The sequence below is a fragment of the Jaculus jaculus genome, chromosome 13 (genome assembly GCF_020740685.1).
Source record: "Jaculus jaculus isolate mJacJac1 chromosome 13, mJacJac1.mat.Y.cur, whole genome shotgun sequence".
NCBI lineage: Eukaryota > Metazoa > Chordata > Mammalia > Rodentia > Dipodidae > Jaculus > Jaculus jaculus.
In genome coordinates, this window is record NC_059114.1 from 52,550,054 (window position 1) to 52,570,757 (window position 20,704).

A 20,704-nucleotide genomic window follows, 5' to 3' on the forward strand; every position below is an offset into this window, starting at 1 on the left:
ATCGACGTGAGATCAAGGCCACTCTGAGACTACTTGGTGAATTCCGGGTCAGCCTGGGCTAGAGTGAGACCATACCTCAAAAAACTAATAAAAAAGGGCTGGAGAGATGGCTTAGTGGTTAAGCGCTTGCCTGTGAAGCCTAAGGACCCTGGTTCGAGGCTCAATTCCCCAGGACCCACATTAGCCAGATGCACAGGGGATCGCATGCATCTAGAGTTCATTTATAATGGCTGGAGTCCCTGGTGTTCCCATTCTCTCTTTCTCTCTGCCTCTTTCTGTCTCTGTCTGTTGCTTTCAAATAAATAAATAAATATAAACCAAAAAATTAAAAAATAAAAATAAAAAAGAGAATGTACTGGAATTGTGTTGTAGCAAGTCATAAATATTACTTAAAGAAGCTTAACTCTTATTCTAAAGGCCAGTATTTCCATAGGCGATGACACACAACAAGCGGTACAGAGACAAGAGTTTTAAAATTTTGAACATTACTTATGTGTATGGAAATGTAAGAAAAAAAGGACATTACACTCGGGACTTAGTGGATATTGCTAGGACGTTGCTAAAAGTATGTTGTTGGTAAGGATGATTTGTTGAAGATGATGATGGATTTCTGTTTTGTACACACTCGTGAAGTGATTGATACACACTAACTCATTTACCTCTCACAGGAACTCAAATTGGAATTAAAGGCTGAGAGGTTTTTCACAGATGATAAGTGGTAGATCATATCCAGGCAAGCTAACTTAGTACTTGTGTTCTTACTTACTGTATTTAGGACACAGTGTTAGTAGGCAGCAATACCAATATTGTGAGGGTGCTCAGGCACTTAGTGTAAGTCTATGAAATGCTGCTTCAGGGGGAAAGCTGCTAAAAGGTGCTTGGAGTATTTGGTGGTTATCTTCCCGTTGTTGGGACAAGCACCCAGCCAAAAATAGCCAATGGCAGGAGAGAGTTTGTATCAGGCTTGCAGTTTCCAAAGGAAGCTTCACCATAGTGGAAGAAGCTGACTCATGTCATTATACATCCATAGTAGGGGAGAGAGAACAAAAGAGCCAGAGCCCAGCCCAGTTATGAATACACAGTAGGCTAGACTCAAGATCCACCCCCACCCCCCATTGACAATACTGCTTCAGCAAGGCAGCTCTGCCTGCTGGAAACAACAAGGAAGCTTAATCAAATGATTGTAAGAGCTACAGAGAGGTAGGAATAGACTGAGGCCTTCATGACCCCACAGTGAATACCATACCCCCACTGGGAAGGGCTGCCAGGGTAACAGGAGCTGGGGTGAGGGGATAGAAGAGTATAACCTGTTATATTTAAATAAAACTTTAAAAAATACCTGAGGCTATGCATCCATTTACATTCAAACCACCACAGAATGATACTATAAATGTACAATTTAATATAAATTGAAATGATGGTGATATTCAGAATGCATTCTTTAAAAAGTACTTCTTAGAGAGAGGGTATTGCCGTGCCAGGGTCTCAGCCATTAGAATCGAACTCCAGACGCTTGCGCCACTTAGTGCACATGTGCAACCTTGCCCTTGTGTCACGTTTGTGTATCTGGTTTGCGTGTGATCTGGAGAGAGGTTGAACATGGATCCTTAGGTCTCACAGACAAACACCTTAACTGCTAAACCATCCCTCCAGCCCCAGAATGTATTTTTTAATTTAGTTGAGGGAGGTGGGATTAAATTTAGGGAGACCAATTGGTAACTGGCTATATAGTTCTAGGCTTACAGAAAGTCACTTGGCTTAGTGGCTAAAAATGTTTCTGCACAACCTAATGACCAGAGTTCATAACCCTAGAATCCGTGTTAAGCAAATATAAACACAGGTCTGTAATCCCAACTAGCCTGGCATTTTTAGCAGCAAACAAGGGGCCCTGTGTCAAACAAGGAAAGCAAGGCGTACAACCTGAACTTCTCCTGACCAACACACTGGCACTCCCTTACACATTACACATAAACACAACTTCCAAAAAAAGCAACTTAAAACAGGTATTATTTGCTGCTGTTTGTTTTAGTAGAAATGGGTAGGGGCTAGGATATGAGTTCCATCAAGCAGAAAGAATAGAAAATAAAAAGTTGGAATTTGGGAAATTAGGAAAGAGTTGGAGAGTTTCCAACATGAGAACGTCGTGATACTATATTTATTGGATAGGAAACAAAGGGACTTATCTAGCAGGTGACTCTTCATAATAAAAATAAAATATATAATTTGAATAACATATACTTTGAAAGGAAGGCAGAAGAGCCTCAAAATGTTCAATGGGTAGTTAGTGGTTATAAAAGCCTAGTGTGGTACCCAGGGTGGGAATTAGCTTTTAAAATTTTCTCCTTACCACTGGCCTGCCAAGCCTAATGACCTAAGTTCAATTCCCCAGTACCCATGAAAGCCAAATGAGCAGAGCAGTGCATGCATCTGGAATTCATTTGCAGTGGCTAGAGGTCCTAGTACGCCCATGTTCTCTCTCTCTCTCTCCACTTGCAAAAAAATAAAATATTTTTTAAAATTTCTTCTTAAAAGTGAGTTATATATGAGTAATAATAGTATATAATATCTGCAAACTTTTTTCCCGAGGATCAGTATGTAATTAAGCAACTTTATTTAGATCAGGTGAGTAATGAATCTTATTTATTGCAGATACGAACTATGATTCTCAAATTGCATTAAAATTTTATGTAGAACTGATAAGCTATGGCAAACCCCTATGTAACTACCTTGAATTATGTACCTTGGTAAAAGAAAATACAAAGTGATATTCAATAACTTACCATATGTCATGATCATTTAACAGAGTTCTATTCTGCTGAATCTTCCTGTTTCTGTATTTGTTTTTAAAAATAAATCTAGCCCATCTATAATGTCTGTTAATGGGGAAGGTAATGATAGTTTATTTCTGTTCTGATTTGCAGTTCAGAATGCAGTGATGGGGAATGGTCTGCTTCTCTGCCTCACCGATTTTCTGGTACAGAAAAGGATCAGTCCTCAAGTGATGAAAGCTGGGAAACTCTGCCAGGAAAAGATGAGAATGAACCTGAACTACAGAGTGATAGTAGTGGCCCTGAAGAAAACCAAGAGTTGTCTCTTCATGAAGGGTATGTGAGGTATATTTGTTTTTATGTGTAACGTACAAGAATGGCATACATAACATTCAAATATTAGATGTGCTATTAATTGCATTTATATTATAAGCCCCTTTTAGAAACCAGTAGGTCTTACGTAATGCTTTTGGTATTATAATTCAAAATATTCCAATTACAGTGTTTTCTATGAAGTAATTATCTATGCTTTCATATGCTTTTGCGTTATAAGGGAAATTTGGGCATTTAAAAGGTCATTTTAGTTGAATGAAAAATAATTGAATTTGGGCTGGAGAGATGATTGGTTAAAGGTACTCACAAAGCCTGCTGGCCTGGATTTAATTCCCCAGTACCTACATGAGACCAGATGCACAAAGTGGCACATGTGGAGTTCATTCACAGAAGTAAGGGGTTCTGGCACACCCATTCTTTTAAAAAGAATAATTGAATTAGAGTTGCCATTTTGTATAGTAAAGGTAATTGCCAAGGAAAACAGGTTTCATTCACAGAAATGGGGGCAGTGGCAAACATTGAAGTTGCAAAATTCTTGTTTAATTGAACTGATTTTTATCTCTAGAATATCTGTAATTCTCATAGTATCTCTGGTTTCTCTTGAGTAGAGAATACTCCTGGTTCAAGGACTATGAAGTTTACATTGTAAAGGACTAAATGATAAATACTTTTGGCTTTGTGTGCTAGTTCTGTGGTAGGTTCTCAGCTCTGTGTTGTAGCATAAAAGCTGCCATAGGCAATATATAAATGAATTGGTATCACTGTGTTTCAACAAAATTTATTTACAGAAACCATGGTGGCTGGAAATTGATTACAGCTTTTAGGTTGATTTGTCTATGTCTGTCTGTCTGTCTCTGTATCTTGATCTCTGTCTCTTGACTTTTTTTCTGTTTCATTTGAGACTATTGTAAATGTGATCTTCCTCCCTTGATTTCTCTCTCAGAAAGTTCATTTATTGACACATAAAAAAAAATTCTGATATTGTATGTTTTTGTCTACTTCCATAAAAGTGCTTATCAAATCTGTGATTTTTTTTTGGTAGTATTTTAAACATGGGATCATATTTTCTGCAACCAGGAATAATTTGGTTTCTTTCTTTTTTAATGTTTTATCTGGACTTACTCTAGCACTTTAAGCACTAATTGAACAAGAGTAGAGAGAGTGTCCCCTTACCCCAATCTCCTTTTGTAACATGTTTATTTGTGAGAGAGGAAGAAAGAAATGGTGAATGTGCCAGGGCCTCTTGCTCTTGTAAATGAACTTCCAAATGAACATGCCACTTTGTGCATCTGGCTTTACATGAGTACTGGGAAATTGAACCCAGGTGTTAAAGCTTTGCAAACAAGCACCTTTAATCACTGATCCATCTCTACAGCCTAAAATTTCTTCTTGTTTATTTATTTGCAAACAGAGAGGGAAGAGACAGATAGAATGGACATGCCAGGGCCTCTAGCCACTGCAAACAAACTCCAGATACATGTGCAACTTTCTGCATCTGGCTATATGTGGGCACTAGGGAATCGAACTTGGGTTGTTAGGCTTTGCAGGCAAGTTCCTTAACTGCTGAGCCATCTTTCCAGCCCACACAATTTCCTTTCTTACTTTAGAGGAAAACATCTTTTTTTTTTTTTAAGATCACACTAAAGAAATACCAAAAAAAGAAAAGAAAAAGAAAGCCTATTGAGCTTTATTAAAGACTTTCCAGCATAAAAATGAAAACTATTTTTTCTTTTTGACCTGGTGATCATAAGGTACTATTATATTAGATTTGTTAATAAGTACATGCTTTTGAAATAAACCATATATGATTCATATAGGCATGGTTAAATAATAATTTTTTTTTAGTATTAGTTTACATAGGACTTTTATGTTGTGCTCCGAGTGCTGGGATTAAAGGCAGGCACCACCACACCTGGCTTTGGTTCTAAATTTTAATCTTCTGGGATATATTTTTATCAATTACATATTCTTGGACTAATACTGAAATGTGTACTTCTCAACCTATATAAATGTCCAGGTTCATATTAGCTCTATAAGAACATCTAGTCAGGTAATAAGGAAGATAAAAAACACAAAGTGTGGACTTTGATATTTACTGTGAAGAGAATAGACATGTGATAAACAGAAGTATATAATGAACTTTTAATTAAGGTCATCAGAGAAGATGCCTCAGAAATTAGTTGTTCAGTTGAGATTTAAAATACAAAAAATGATGGTTACAGAAGAGCTTTGTAGACAAGAGGTAAGAATAGAAATACCAAAGGGGAAAGGGTTTGGTGAAGGTGGTAGAGCTGAATAAACAGAGTGATATTTTTATTTATGATATATAATAGGCAGGTGGCTGAGGTTTTTAAGTAGAGAATTGATTGAATTAGAAAGAGTTTTAAGAATGATGATAAAAGCTGGGCATGGTGGCACACGCCTTTAATCCCAGTACTCTAGAGGCAGAGGTAGGAGGATCACCATGAGTTCGAGGCCTCCCTTAGAATACAGAGTGAATTCCAGGTCATCCTGGGGTAGAGTCAGACCCTACCTTGAAAAACAAAACAAAACAAACAACAACAAAAACAAAATGATGATGACTTAGGTGTTAGAGTAGTGGTGATGGTGTTGAGAAAACAAGTTTGAGGGCTGAGGCTGTAGCCTCTGTGGTAGAGTGCTTGCAGCATGAACATAACCCTAGGTTTGATTAAAACTGCCACCAAAAAAAAAAAACCAGCTTGAGGAGTTTTTTGAAATTTTAAATACTAGGATAGAGTGGGTGTGAGATGAGGGAGAATGAAGAATTAGTCATGGCTTGCATTTTCACCTTGAGAATTAGGTGGAAGTTAGAAAGTAGGAACTCATTTTGAAGTTTTTAAGTGCCAGTTAAATAGGCACTATAGATGATGAACAGGATAGGTTTCAAATTTGAAAGAATGTCCCTGCTTGAAGTTAAATGCCAAGATACCTAAAAATCAATGGAACACATTTAGGAGACACTGGCTATTCCTCAATAATATAATTTGGTAAAATTTTTAAATATTTTTATTTATTTGCAAGCAGGGAGAGATAGAAGAGAGATAGACAAAGAGAATGGGTGTGCCAGGGCCTCCAGCTGCTGCAAATGGACTTCAGATGCATGTACCACTTTGTGCATATGGCTTTATGTGGGTGCTAGGGAATCAAACTCCGGTCGTTAGGCTTTACAGGCAAACTCCTTAGCCGCTGAACCATCTCTCCACGCCCTTTTGGTTTTAAGTGTGGGAACGGACAAAACTAAATACTAGAAAGCAACATTTTTTTTATTTTTTTTTAAAGTTTTTATTAGCATTTGAAAGTAACATTTTTTAAATAGATTAGAGAAGAATCTACAGTATTACTTAACTTGAAATAACCATTATGATAAGAAAAATGAAATATGTGTATTAGGGACCAGTATAGGGGAAAAGAGGACATAAAAAAGTACATTTAAGGCTGGAGAGATGGCTGGGATGGTTAAGGTGCTTGCCTCTGAAGCCTAAGGACCCATGTTCTCTCTCTCTCCAGATTCCCACATAAGCCAGATGCACAAAGGTGAGGTAAGTGCAAGGTTGCACATGCCCACTAGGTGGTGCAATCATCTAGAGTTTGATTGTAGTGGCTGAGGCCCTGGAGCATCAATTCTTGCTCTCTCTTTCTAAAAAAATGCACATTTAAGAAGGAGAAAGTATAGAAAAGGAAAATTAGTATAGATTTCAAAGATAGACTATAAAGAATGAGCCCTTGGGCTGGAGAGATGGCTTAGCAGTTAAGCGCTTGCCTGTGAAGCCTAAGGATCCCGGTTCAAGGCTCGTTCCCCAGGTCCCACGTTTGCCAGATGCACAAGGGGGCGCACGCGTCTGGAGTTCGTTTGCAGAGGCTGGAAGCCCTGGCACACCCATTCTCCCCCCCCCCCTCTCTCTCTCTCTCTCTCTCTCTCTCTCTCTCTCTGTGTCTGTCGCTCTCAAATAAAGAAATTAAAAAAAAATTAAAAAAAAAAAGAATGAGCCCTGAGGTCAGTAGTTATAATAAATATAAGTTAACTTATTTTTGCTTGTATACCAGTGGATTTGTGCAAAATTAATACTGTTTATAGATGTGCATAGAGCACAACTATATAGAAACTTTCATGGTGAAGAGTTAAAAAAAAAACACTTATATTAACATTTATAAATAAATAAATTCGCCAGTAAAAAGCCATTATTAGAAGTGATAAAGTTGTTAGTAGTGGTAACAAGCCCGGTTTACTAATGGCATGTAGCAGTTCTAAACTTGATTGTACTTGACATAGTCAAATTATACAAACCAAAGTTTAACCAAACTACATGGATAATATTCACAGATTTACAGTGCTACAAAGTTTTACACATCTTATCTCAATAATAATTCATGGATATTAAACATTTTTTCTCCCTTTAGCAGATTGGAGTGACTTAAACATGTGTTTAATAAAGACTGCGCCCAGTGGAGTTCCACAACTATATATGGAGAAGTTGTAAAATGCAGACATGTACTAGACTGTGAAGCACCGATTAACACTTTATATGGAATCAGTATCCTGAAGTCTGTTTTATCTAGCCATAATACAAGTAACTTGGAAGTACATAACTAAAATAGAAGGTTTTTTTTTTTAATGTATTCATGTATTTGCAAGCATAGAGATGGAAGAGAACAGACAGAGATAATAGTCATGCTGGGGCCTCCATCTGCTGCAAACGAACTCCAGCTGCACGTGCCACATTGTGCATTTGGCTTTACATGGGTATTGGGGAATTGTACCTTGTTCTTTGGGCTTTACAGGCAAGTTCCTTAACTGTCGAGCCTTCTCTCCAGACCCCAAAATATAATTTTTTTAAAGATATATCTTATTTATATATTTAAGAGAGAGGAAGAGGCAGAGAGAAGTGAGAGAGAGAATGGGCATGCCAGGGCCTCTAGCCACTGCAAACGAGCTCCAGACTCATGAGCCCCCTTGTACATCTGACTGATGTGGGTCCTGGGTGAACTGAACCGGGGTCCTTAGGCTTTGCAGGCAACTGCCTTAACTGCTAAGCCATTTACTAGAATTTTTTTTGTATGACAATTAAAAAGATATCCACACATTTCATTTATGCAGTAGGAAATTAAGGAAATAATAATAGAAATTTAAAATGCTTCCAATGTAATAATAAAATTACTACTATTCAAAATTTGAGAGATAAAGTGAAATTGATATTTAATGAGAAATTTATGAACATAAATGCTTATGTTAAAAAATGCTACTAGTGGGTGCACTGTGCATTTAACTTCAAAAGGTAAGTCAGTTGTGGGGCATATGCCTGTAATCATAGCATTCAAGAGACCAGAGCAGGAGGATTGTTGCAAGTTTTAAGACCAATTTGGGTTACAGAGTAAAACCCTGTCTCAAATAAAGGAATATTAGAAGCAACAAAAAAATAATTAGACTAGAATTCAAACTAGGAAAGATAAGAATATTGAATAATTACAGAACAGTTACAGTAGAGAAACTCTAAGAGGTCTGTTGTTGATAGTTGAAAAGATTAATAAAAGCAACAAAAGTGAGCAAGAAAATAAAAACACATATACTACTGAAATAAAGCATGAGTAGGTCAAAAAGAAAACTAAATTTGAGAACTGAGAAGATACTGACAAATACCTAGAACAAAGTGGAATTTTGCAACTTTTTGGTTTATGTTTAGTTTACATTTATGCCTTTTTTTTCTGGTTTTTAGAGGTAGAGTCCCACTCTAGTTCAGGCTGACCTGGAATTCACTCTGTAGTCTCAGGCTGGCCTTGAACTCACAATGATCCTTCTACCTCTGGCCTCCCGAGCGGTGGGATTAAAGGCGTGCATCACCACGCCTGGCTCAGTTATGCCTTTTATATGTTGGGTGTTTTTTTTTTTTTTCAATTTGAGCTTTCTGGCGAATTTTATGCTGTTTCTACTGTTAAGTGTGTATATAATGAAATGTAACCATTTATTTGTGGCTTCAAGGTTTTTCATTGTGCTTAGAATGGCATATGATTTTAAATTTTCCATCATGATTATTCAGTATTTGTTTTGTTGGTGGTGTGGTATAGATGCACTTGCATTTCAAAATAGTATTGCAGGTTTATTTAAGAGCAAGTAGTGACATAGGGATTATAGTCTACTTGTCACTGTATTACTTAACTTATTGGCTAGTTCTCTTCCTATTTTGAAATGTTGCTTTATCTCCTTCCTCTCTTGATCTGTACCATTGACTTATATCTCTGTGTCTGTGAATTATGTTCTAGTTGGTATAGCTAATAATAAGCAAGTAAATTAAAATAAAAATCAATTCTGTAATTTACATAAGCAGAGTGGCAGCCAGTACATGGAAAGGTACAAAGAAACACCTCTCTGAGGAGGTGACATGCAACCTAATATAAATACTAAAAAGGATATAGCAATGTGAAAATCAGGAGGAAGAGCATTCCTACTCCATAAATAATCAAAATGTATGCATCTATGAAATGTAAGATAAATAAATACATTTAATTTATTTGACATGATGTGGAACTTTTCTTCATATATTTAAGAGCTGCTTAAGATAGAAATGCTTATGTATTCCAAGAGTCAAAACCAAAACAAGTAGTCCTAAGATGGATTTAAAAAAAATCCTAAAGAAAAGGAAATACATGAATACACATAATTTATAAATCAAATCAGTATCTCCCTGCATAACTAGGAACTATTTTTTTTATATATGCTTTGACAGGGAGCTGGAAGAAAGATGGGGAGGGAGAGAATGAACACGCCAGGGTCTCCTGCCCCTGCAAACAAACTCCACACACATGCACAGCCTTGTGCATCTGGCTTTACATGGGTGCTGGGGACTCGATCCCAAGCCTGCAGGCATTTTAAACAAGTGCCTTTATCCACTTAGCCATCTCTCCACCCCTGTTAGAAACTGTTTGTAAGCACATGTGGCTTTATAACAAATTTGTTTGCTGTTCAAATAATTTTGCAGTTAAGGAAAGCTGTTATTTGGAATCATAAACACTAAGAGTTTAAACTCAAAAAATACAGTTCTCTTGAACCTAATAGAATTATATTTTTTAAAGTTGATGTGTTTTAAAGTAATTTTTTTCCTTTAAATTGTTTAAATTAGGGAGCAGACATCCTTGGAAGAGGGAGAAATTCCTTGGTTACAGTACAATGAAGTCAATGAAAGTAGCAGTGATGAAGGAAATGAACCTGCCAATGAGTTTGCCCAGCCAGAAGCTTTCATGTTGGATGGCAACAATAATCTTGAGGATGACTCCAGTGTGAGTGAAGACTTAGATGTAGACTGGAGGTATGTGGCCTAGTGTTACTGCATCTTCCTCATTTACTGGAATTTGTTCATGATTCAGAATGATGGGAACTGAATCTGATGGGTGAGAAACACTCTTGATTTTCCCATCTATTAGTCTTCATCAAAGCTATGAAATGTAATCACTTTTTACATGGATACTTTATTTCCTCCATTGGGAAGCCTCTTCTTAGACTTTTGTCTCTTGAAGTTCACCTTAATTACTAGTAGCAATTTATACATGGAGGAGGGTAGTTTTTTTTTAAATTTTGCATTGTGTCCTGTAGTACCTAAAAAGTCATTTCTTTAGCTTTTTATTGAAAACCTCCATAAGTATAGACAATATAAACATTATCACAATCCCCTCTCAAATCCTCTGTCCACTAAATCCCTAATTTCCAATTAGTCTCTCTTCTTTTTGATGTCGTTTTCCCCCCTCCTATTATGCAGGTCTTGTGCAGGTAGTGTCAGTGACTGTCAAGTTTTTAAAAGTAAAAAGTTTTGAAAAGCCATTTGCTTTACACAGTATCCTTGCATTGTATTTGGTCTGATGGCACAGAATTAAGTTTTTAGCAGCAACACCATTTTGTCTTTAGTACACATCAGAAAGCACGTGGTGGTAGACTATTGATAATAGTGATTGTAATTTTGAGCATTTGGTTATAATCTTTCAGATTTTGTTTTATCCAGTTGTCATCCCCCCCCCCCCCCCGCCACACACACATTGATGAATAGGTACCTAATGAGAACATGCTTTGAGACTGTAGGTAACCTGGTTCTTCTCAAACTATTAATCTTTTTTTTTTTTTTTTTTTTTTGGTTTTTCGAGGTAGGGTCTCACTCTGGCTCAGGCTGACCTGGAATTCACTATGTATTCTCAGGGTGGCCTCGAACTCACGGTGATCCTCCTACCTCTGCCTCCCGAGTGCTGGGATTAAAGGCGTGCGCCACCACGCCTGGCTCAAACTATTAATCTTTTATTGACTAGGCTTAGTATCCATTAGTGTTTCTTGTCTGAAACATTAAGAACTTCAGTGACTGCCATCTCAATACTAGACTTTTTACCACTGATTGTTCTATAGTGGCCTAATTACAACTAGATCATGCTCTCTGTGTCTAGGTTTGCTTACTGGGAGGTAATTTACTTCAGTGATTTGTATGGATTTTTTTCTGGAAATTAACAAGTTTTTGTTGTTTTAGAAGATAAAAATACATCACAGAGGTCACAGTTTTAAGTAGGACTATTATCTCCCAGAAGTTCTAGTCAAATACAACTTCCCACACTGACCCATTACACCTTGGAAAAGTTTCTTTTCTGTATGGTGGGATTGTTTTCTAATGGTTTTTGAATGTCTACAGTGGTGCTATCTCTGTGCTTAGCATCTCTGTATACCTACTCAGTTTTATTTTGTAGATGAAGAGAAACAGCCCTGATTCATTGGTTTGTTTTGTTTTGTTTTTGTAGCTCAGTTATGTCCCTATTTGACTAGTTCTAGGGTGTTTCTTTGCATTAAATTTTATTGTTAGATGAAGGAGTTGCAGTCTTGGAAGGGTAAGGGTGGGTAGATTAGTAATTCTTCTTCTTTTTTTAATCAAAGGAGTACAGAAGGAAACTTTACTGGTCTATCATATTACAGTTAAAATATTGACAAAAGTAATCATAATATCTGCAAATGTTGTACATAGTGAAGATAACTACAGGGAAGTATGGAGGAAGTGCTTCCTACTATTATTACTGTGACATCAAGTGGTCTTTTTGGAGGGCAATCAAATGACAGAGACTTACAAATACTGATCTAAGTATACTGCTACTAGGAATTCCAAGGAAATCATTCTTTCCACCACCTCTTCTGCAATTGGCCCTGAGTCTTGGAAGGTGTAATAGAGATAATTCAGGGCTGAGCACTCCTTTGTCACTTCTTCAGCAAGATGGTATCTTTAGAGTTATCTCAAAGTAACTGCCATCTGAAAAGATAAGCTTCTGTAACCAAAAGTGAGAGTAGCATTGATACATGGGTATGAACATTAAGTGCTTACCGGGTAGTTTGGTGAGCATAATATATGCACTTAGCCAGACACCAGCAGGCATTACACCCCTAGGGCTTATGACCTCCACCATCATAGGTTTTCAGTTATTAAACGTGTATTCCCTCCCATGGAGCAGGCCTCCAATCCAATTAGAGAGCGACTGGTTTCCCCATAAAATATGTGCCACTATTGCACCTGTTGGCTCATTTGGCCTGGTTGGCCAAACTTAAGGCTTATAGTGTCCACTATGGTTTATTTCCACTGGTGACTTCTTTCCCATGGAGCTGCATGAGAGCATAGCTTTTTCTACCTGACAGCTAGCTGGCCTACACAAGAGGTTTTCAGCTCAGCTCTAGCATTTTTGTTTTGTTTTTTTTTCGAAGTAGGGTCTTGGTCTAGCTGAGGCTGGCCTGGAATACACTGTGTAGTCTCAGGGTGGCCCCAAACTCAATGGCAATCCTCCTACCTCTGCCTCCCGCCTGAGTGCTGGGATTAAGGGTGTATGCTACCATGCCTGACAGTAATTCTTAGTATTCTAAAATGTGTGATTGTATAAGAACATTCTGTGAACATGTGATACTTGATGATTTTCAGTACTACTTATCTAATGTATTCTTCATAAGAATCACTATTATAGCTCTTTCTGCAGTTTTAAAATTTTTAATGATGTCATGCTCGCTGACACTGACACTATTTTGAGCTGACTTATGTAACTGGATATTTCTGAGAATGATATTCATATGCTGATGGGATAGGAAAGTCAGCCATTCTGGCTAGCTTGGATTTATGAGGTACTCTATAAACAACTAGAAACATAGGTCAGGAGTTCTAGGAATTTGGAGTTGAATAAAGATTTAGAAATGTCCTGCAGAGGAGATAAAGAAAGGTAGCAAGATTAGAGAAAGGGTACCACAAGGACATTCCTGGAGTTTCTAAATATTTGAAATATTTAGCATTTCAAAGAGGAGTAATTTACCTGTCTAGGGCTAGAGGAAGGGGATTAACAGTAGCCAGTTACATTTTTCTTCAAGGTCCTGTAGTCCTTTAGAAAAGAGAAATAATAAAAACAAACAGTTTAGAGAAAAATAATGTCCTAGCTACTAGTGAAGGAGGTCTAATTCTTAGCATACTTGGAGAAGAGATTAATGAGAAGGGCTTGAGAAACTGTTTAAGTAATTATATAGTACAAAGTGAGAAAAGAAATGAGATCTTGACTATGATAGAATTTTAATATGGTAATTTTCCTTCTCATTTTCACCTGTACTCAGATTGGAATCTAAACAAACTAAAGGGGCAATAATACAAGGAGAAAATTCTCTTTTGGGTTAGAAACATACAGGTAGAATTTTTCTACAAATTTTATGCAGTGATTATAGCAGATTGTACAGAAATATTGTTATTTTAACTCCTTATGCTTAGCAGTTTTCTGTTGGATTATTCCTGCTCCTCAGTCCATTAGGTTTATGTTGAAATGTTCTAAGGTTTTTTGCATGTAAGAGTTACACTGACCTATCAGCATGGTAACAAAATTATCCTCAACATAATATTTCTGAAATGGCAGTTATAAACTTCATGTTTTTCAGCCTGTTTGATGGCTTTGCTGATGGACTAGGAGTTGCTGAAGCTATTTCTTATGTGGATCCTCAGTTCCTCACATACATGGCACTAGAAGAACGCTTGGCCCAGGCTATGGAGGTATTTTTCCTAACTCTAATCCCTACATATAAAGTTGATAGTACAAAATGATACAGGTTAAAGATTTTAAAGTTTCTTTTTTTAACTCTGAAGAGAATGTATTTTTCTCAACCATTTAGTAAGAAGTTCTAAAACAGTGATTGTCACTAGTCTATGTACTTGATGCCATGCTAGTAATCAAGTTGCAATATTTTTCTTTAGAATGGAAAATGGTTTGCTTACACTGTATTGAATGATGTAGGTATGAGAGTCTAATATATATGTGTGTGTGTGTGTATCCACATCAAGATATTTTGTGAAATGAAATTGGTGCTATTTAAAGGTATATTACAAATCTAATCTTTGGATCTCCCAAATAGTATCTTGCTACTTCAGCTAGAAAATGCACCTCCTAATCCCAAGATATATACAGACACTTTCATGAATTTGGTACATTTGCTAACTATTTCTGTTGCCTTAATTTCATTATCTGACTGATCATAAAAACTTACTTATTTTATTTTTGTTTGTTTGAGAGAGGAGAGAGGTAGATAAAGAGAAAGAATGGGTGTGCCAGGGCTATCAGCCGCTGCAAACAAACTCCAGACATATGTGCCACCATGTCCATCTGGCTTATGTGGGTCCTGGGGAATTGAACCTGGGTCCCTTGGCTTTGCAGGCAAGCGCCTTAACCACTAAACCATCTCTCCAGTCCATAAAATCTTTTTCTGAAACATATTTGCCCATGATTATAAGCCCAAATATTACATTTGGAAACTCATAGTGGATTTGTTATGAAAAGTCTCTCTAAATCACTGTTCATGAAGTGAATTCACGCTAGTGCAACAGTAATAACAGAGTATGAGGCCAAGAAAACAAAGATTAATAAGAAAGAATTTGTAGAAGCATTATGACAACATATTATCTAGTCCACTTTAGATTTAATAAATTAGAAGCTCTGTATGTAGATGGAGCAATCTACACATGCACTTTCATTAGTTCTGCTTTGAAATCCCTTTTTGTGCATATGTGTAGTCTTGTATAGAGAGCATTGCTTTTAGTTATGCTGTATACATTCTACTCAGAGGTACTATGGCAGAAATATACCCTGGGAGAAAAGCAACATCACAAAATAGGATACACAGAGGGCCTCTGCCCAATTATGAAACCTGCTTTCCCAACTTCTCACATGTACACAGTGTGATAACTGGCACGCGAGACGTAACAAAAGCATTAAAATTATATACTTTTACAAGTTCTCTAACTTTTTAGGGCCCACAATAAAGTATAATACATTCTTGAGTTTGGTTTCACAATGTTTAAACATATTTATTTTTCTAATAGATTTTGATTCCTGTAATATGGGGATGTCTTTGAAAATATGCGAAAATTTTACTATTTATTACAAAGATAGTATGTAGAAAGTAGAGCTGGAAAGATTGGTCATGGCAGGTCATGCTGTGTAGAATCACTAGCAGAGTGAATAAAAGATAAGAAGCGAAAGAGAACCTAGTGTGCCTGGAAACTTCCAGCCTGGTACCTTGTGTCCTTCCTCTAGTGAAAGTCCCAGCCGCGGTGTCCTGTGCAAGGCATTGTGACTTCTCCATCCTGTCTGATTAATAGCTTAAGCCCTCTCCCTTTTCACAGCTGTAACACATTCACATGTTAGTACTCTGCTTTATTGACTGTGATTGAGATAGTCTACACCTAGAAAGTCAGTCTCGTTCCATTTTCCTGCCACTCTAGAATTTTTTCCACGTCTACTATGTATATATTTAATTATCTTAAAAGATAAAACTAAAATAACGAGATTTTTCCTTTCAGATATAACACTGGCATTCTTTAAAAAGAAACAAAAATAGTAAAACAAACAGAATGCTTTTATGTCATTGTACACTGAGTAGCTATATTCCTCCCTGTTGAGTAGTTGCCTTCATTTTGGCTTACTTTGCCAATACTAGACTTATCTTTCTCTTTAAATAATGGCTTTAGTTGAAAATTCTGGCCATATACATCAGGCTTATTTCTCTCCCAAATTTAAGGATAGTAAACATCTTTAACTTATTGACACTGGCATTACAGATTTCTATATATTGCATTTTAAAACATATCCCCTTGCACATGTTTATGTAGATATCTAAGAGGTTTGGGCATAAGTAGATTACATTGCTTAGCTTATACTTCTTTGTAAAAAAAGATGCTTAAAATTTTTTCGTGTAGGGCTGGAGAGATGGCTTAGCGGTTAAGCACTTGCCTGTGAAGCCTAAGGACCCGGGTTCGAGGCTCACTCCCCAGGGCCCCCGTTAGCCAGATGCACAAGGGGTGCACATGTCTGGAGTTTGTTTGCAGTGGCTGGAGGCCTTGGCGCGCCCATTCTCTCTCCCTCATTCTATCTGCCTCTTTCTCTGTCTGTTGTTCTCAAATAAATAAATAAAAATAACAAAAATTTTAGTGTAAAAATTGGCTTAAAATGAGTTAGTTTTTCTCTTTTTTCATTTTTGTTTTTTGCTATTTTTTGAGGTATTGCCACGCTGTAGTGCAGCCTGGCCTCAAACCCACAGTCCTGCTTGTCTTGCCTAAGCTTCTCAAGTGCAGGGTTACAGGTATGAGCCACCGCCTGACTGAACTCAATTTTGTATTAGCAGTTACAATTTAACAAATTAGAAATTTTTATTAGGATGCACTTTTACATAAATTTTTACTAAAAATGAAGTGGAGGTTTATCCCCTTCCCATTATTATTTTATGAGTTTAATACTAGAGTGAAACACATTGAGCTTAAATTTAATTTTTCATCTTTTTCAGTATGAGACTGAGAAACCTTGTTCATATCAATAGACTATGGAAAGTGTTTAATCACAACAATGTCAATCAATTCTTTGGAGATACTTGCCAAAAAATATATCCACTTAAGCCACTTCCTTTTTTTTTTTAAAGAAGGAATTGGGAGCCTCCTAAAAAGATTTAGTGTTGCTAATTTTTGGTTGACTTCACTAATGTGTATTGTAACTCTGTATGGCTAAGAAGTGTGCTTCACTTACTAAGTGAGGAAGGTTGTATAACAGGAACGCAGGCACCAAGAACTGCCTGTTGCTTTGATTGCAGCTGCATTCTCGTGCTGATCAGCTTTAGGAAAGGTTACCTTAAAAAGATAATTGAAATTGGTTCCCTTAAGAATGTCCACAGCCATGGGCCCTTGAAGAATCTGTATGGACTCACAAGAGCACATTTTATACACTGAAATGCAGAGTAAGCGCATAAACACGTGGAAAGTGGGAGCTACTGAGTTAGATGAGCTGTGTGACTTTGAATAACTCTCTCAACCTCTAAGCTTCAGAAATCTCCTCTACAAAATGGAACCAGTAGTTTGTTTCATGAGCTGTTGTGAGACTGTGTTAGAGCACTTAATAAAATAGGTGCTATAGTAATGGAAAGCTACTTTGAATGTCTGTATTCATGGCCTTATTCAAATCAGCAGTGAGCCAAGTGTTCATCAGCCAATAAATTTTCATTCAGTGGTGGTTATTCAGCGTAGGATGAAAACATTTGCTATAAATGTTCACTATTTAAAAATTAAATTCTGTTTTATTCTTTAGAAACTCAAGTTTGTGTCAGCAAAGGATTATGCTCTATGTACCTAGTTATATTTCAGTGTGGGTCACTTAGACTACTTAGTGGCTATACTTGAGCTACATTTTGAAAATATACTATACTTCCTAAAGATATAGAAGCATTTTTTTTAAGATTTTTATTGTCTCTTTTGCTTTTGCTGTTTACAAATGTTCTCAGATCATCTTAAGTACATATCATTATCAAGGCAGTTATTTTTACATAGATGAAATTTCAGGTATTTGTTACCAGTGCAGATATGCAGGTAATCATCAGAAAGATATAGTGAACTCACCTAAAAACACCTGAAGCAAAGCACAGTCAGCCTGAAATAATCTCCTAACTTGAAGTTGCTGTATAAATGGTATCTCATCTTACTGTTTATTTGTTGTACACATAAATTACAAAAGCAGGGTCTGTGTTGAGAAGTACACTGTTATGTTTAGTTTTGCTATGAGATTAAACAGAGAAAAGTTTAATACAAAGAATTATTAACTACAAGGATATTACATAACAAGGGAGTTGCCTAGTGAGCAGTAATAAAGTTACAGAGAATTTAGGAAGGGCATGTAAAAGAACATAGAGAAAGCAAATATGAAGAACCACTGCTACACTTAGCTGGCTAACCTAGAACTCCAAAGGAAGACTCCTCACTCCACTCAAGAGATGAAATCTAGATATTGGTGGAAATGGCACAGCTGTGGCTTACTGAGACAGAGAAGTCACTCTGGAGCCATGCTTACAGAACTTGCTGGAAAGCTGTTCTCTGGAATTTGCTGGAAGTCAGCCTGAGATGCCAGGAAAAGCTATTTATAGGAAGATGCTAGGAGTAACTGATATGCTACATAACTGTAGGGTGGGTGTTTGGGGAAGTTGCTGGCTATGTGCATTACAAGGGCTGGCTACTGGAAACTATTTCTGCAGAAGCCGGTGCTAAAGAAAGACACCGAACCCTGGGTAGCAACACAACAGGGTCAAAAACAAAATTCCTATACTGGAGGAATGACTTTCCAGTTAAAGCACTTGTCTGCAAAGCCAAAGGACCCAGGTTCATTTCCATGTGAGCCAGATGCCCAAGGTGGTACATACACCTGGAGTTCACCTGCAGTGGCTGGAGGCCCTGCACACACATATTCCCTCCTCTTTCTCTCTCTTTCTCTCAAAATAATTAATTAATTAAAATAGATACAAATAAAATTTACAAAAAAACTTCCTCCTGCATTGTCATTCAGCATCCTTTGCAAACAAAGCTGTTAGGAGGCAAAATATTATTAAAAAGCCCAGATTCATTTTCAAAACTGATAAAAATAGTGAATTGGGGCTTGAGGAATAATAGTTTGATAACTGAAACAGCCCATCCCTCTATCTGGTTTTTCTGCACACTTTTCTAAACACCTTTGAACTCTGATCCAGTAGTATATATATAAGTTTACCTAGTAAAGATAGAGGTGCATTGCCAATCAGGTTTTACCTTTGCCCCCAAATGAGCAGATACAAAACTCATGTTCATTATCTTTCCTTAGTCCTCCTTATTACTTCACCAATTCAGCCATACTGACTAACCTCTTACATAAGCACAAAAGTGCAAAGTTAATTTCCAGCAATTGGAATGGGATGTAGAAATGGAAAATACAGGAGAAGCAAAGTTTTAGCATATATAACATATGCCCTTAAACACAAGCAAATAGAAACATGCTAAGCTAGTAGTCTGTGTGTCTGTATTTGGCCATGATGTCCTAAGTGATGGCTGTGGCTTCATTCTTCTACAATACCTTTTCTCTGCCTTCTGCCTGAATCTTAGTTGGTTATAATTCTTTACTTCATAGAGTGTATAGCCCAAACCTTTATGTATGAAAAGTTTGTGTCCTTGGTCTTTCATTTTTTAAAAAGGGGGGGAGTTGTTCTGGTAGCTATTATTACACATAGAAGAACTAAGATTCACACTCCAAGTGAAATTACCACAGGTTTCAAACAGAAAATCTAGTCTATGGTATGGAATAACTTGGGAATTAAATATTGTCAGTTTCATCTGAGTTGAACAAGATCTCCCTACAGGTTTCAGAATCCTGTATTTTAATCAATCTTTGATGAAAATTGAATCATGATACATTTTTTTATAACTTGATGGGACTAAGAATTTAATACTCCTTTCGGGTTAGAAATCCACACAAAGTTGGTGTTACGCTTTCAGAATAGGAGATTTTTCTAAGGGTGTCAAGGAAGTTCTGGATACTATACTGTTTCTTGAACTGAGTTAACATACTTGTGTTGATGATTTTCTCTTAAGTGCACAAAGACACTCCCAGCATCCCCCATCACAATTCTTCCAGATGATCATTGCTTCCATAAGACCAATGCAATCTTCTCCTGAACTTGCATCCAAGACACATGTTACAGTGAGTGCTTTATCACAGTCACACACAGGGACACCTGGATTGTGAGACCACAAAATGCATGCATTCCTAGCATTCCATTTTCAGGAGTGAGGAGCTCAGCACTGAGCTCCAGTTGAGGCCTGAGAAAAACCAATCCCCCAAATCTGCTACTTTTGTATCCTGGGACGACTACTGGTATCAGTTCTCTTCTCAGTCTGGGTTCAAAGGAGAAGAAAACAAGTTAACAAGAATAACATAAATTATTGTTCCCCACAATAGGCAAATAGAATAGCAAGACATTGCCTCATAATTAAGGATTAGTAGCAACGTGAGTTCTATAGAATATAGGCAGAGCAGAATTATGGAAGAGCTTTCAGTCTGAGATGGAGTGCTACCTCCCCGTCTCCATAGCTGACCTTGTTGCGGTTGGCATAGCCATAGCTTATGTGATACTATGCTGTCAGGGCTTGCTGGATACCTGCCCTCAAGAACTTAGTATAACTGTCCACTGGGGCAGCAAAGGAACTGTTTCCAGGGAAGTAACTTAATTGGAAACTCTGCCATGAATTCCAGGAGAAGTTGCTAGCCACCATATAGTACAG

At 37.2% G+C, this 20,704-nt stretch overlaps 1 protein-coding gene across 1 annotated transcript in view; it reads left to right on the forward strand.

Moving 5' to 3' along the window:
- Window positions 1-20,704, forward strand: part of Pja2 (praja ring finger ubiquitin ligase 2) — a 72,186-nt gene that overhangs the window by 41,503 nt on the left and 9,979 nt on the right. Inside the window, exons 5-7 of the mRNA XM_045132424.1 lie at window positions 2,922-3,104; window positions 10,235-10,420; window positions 14,029-14,140. Coding sequence (XP_044988359.1) covers window positions 2,922-3,104; window positions 10,235-10,420; window positions 14,029-14,140 — 481 coding nt within the window. The remainder of the gene's footprint in view (window positions 1-2,921; window positions 3,105-10,234; window positions 10,421-14,028; window positions 14,141-20,704) is intronic.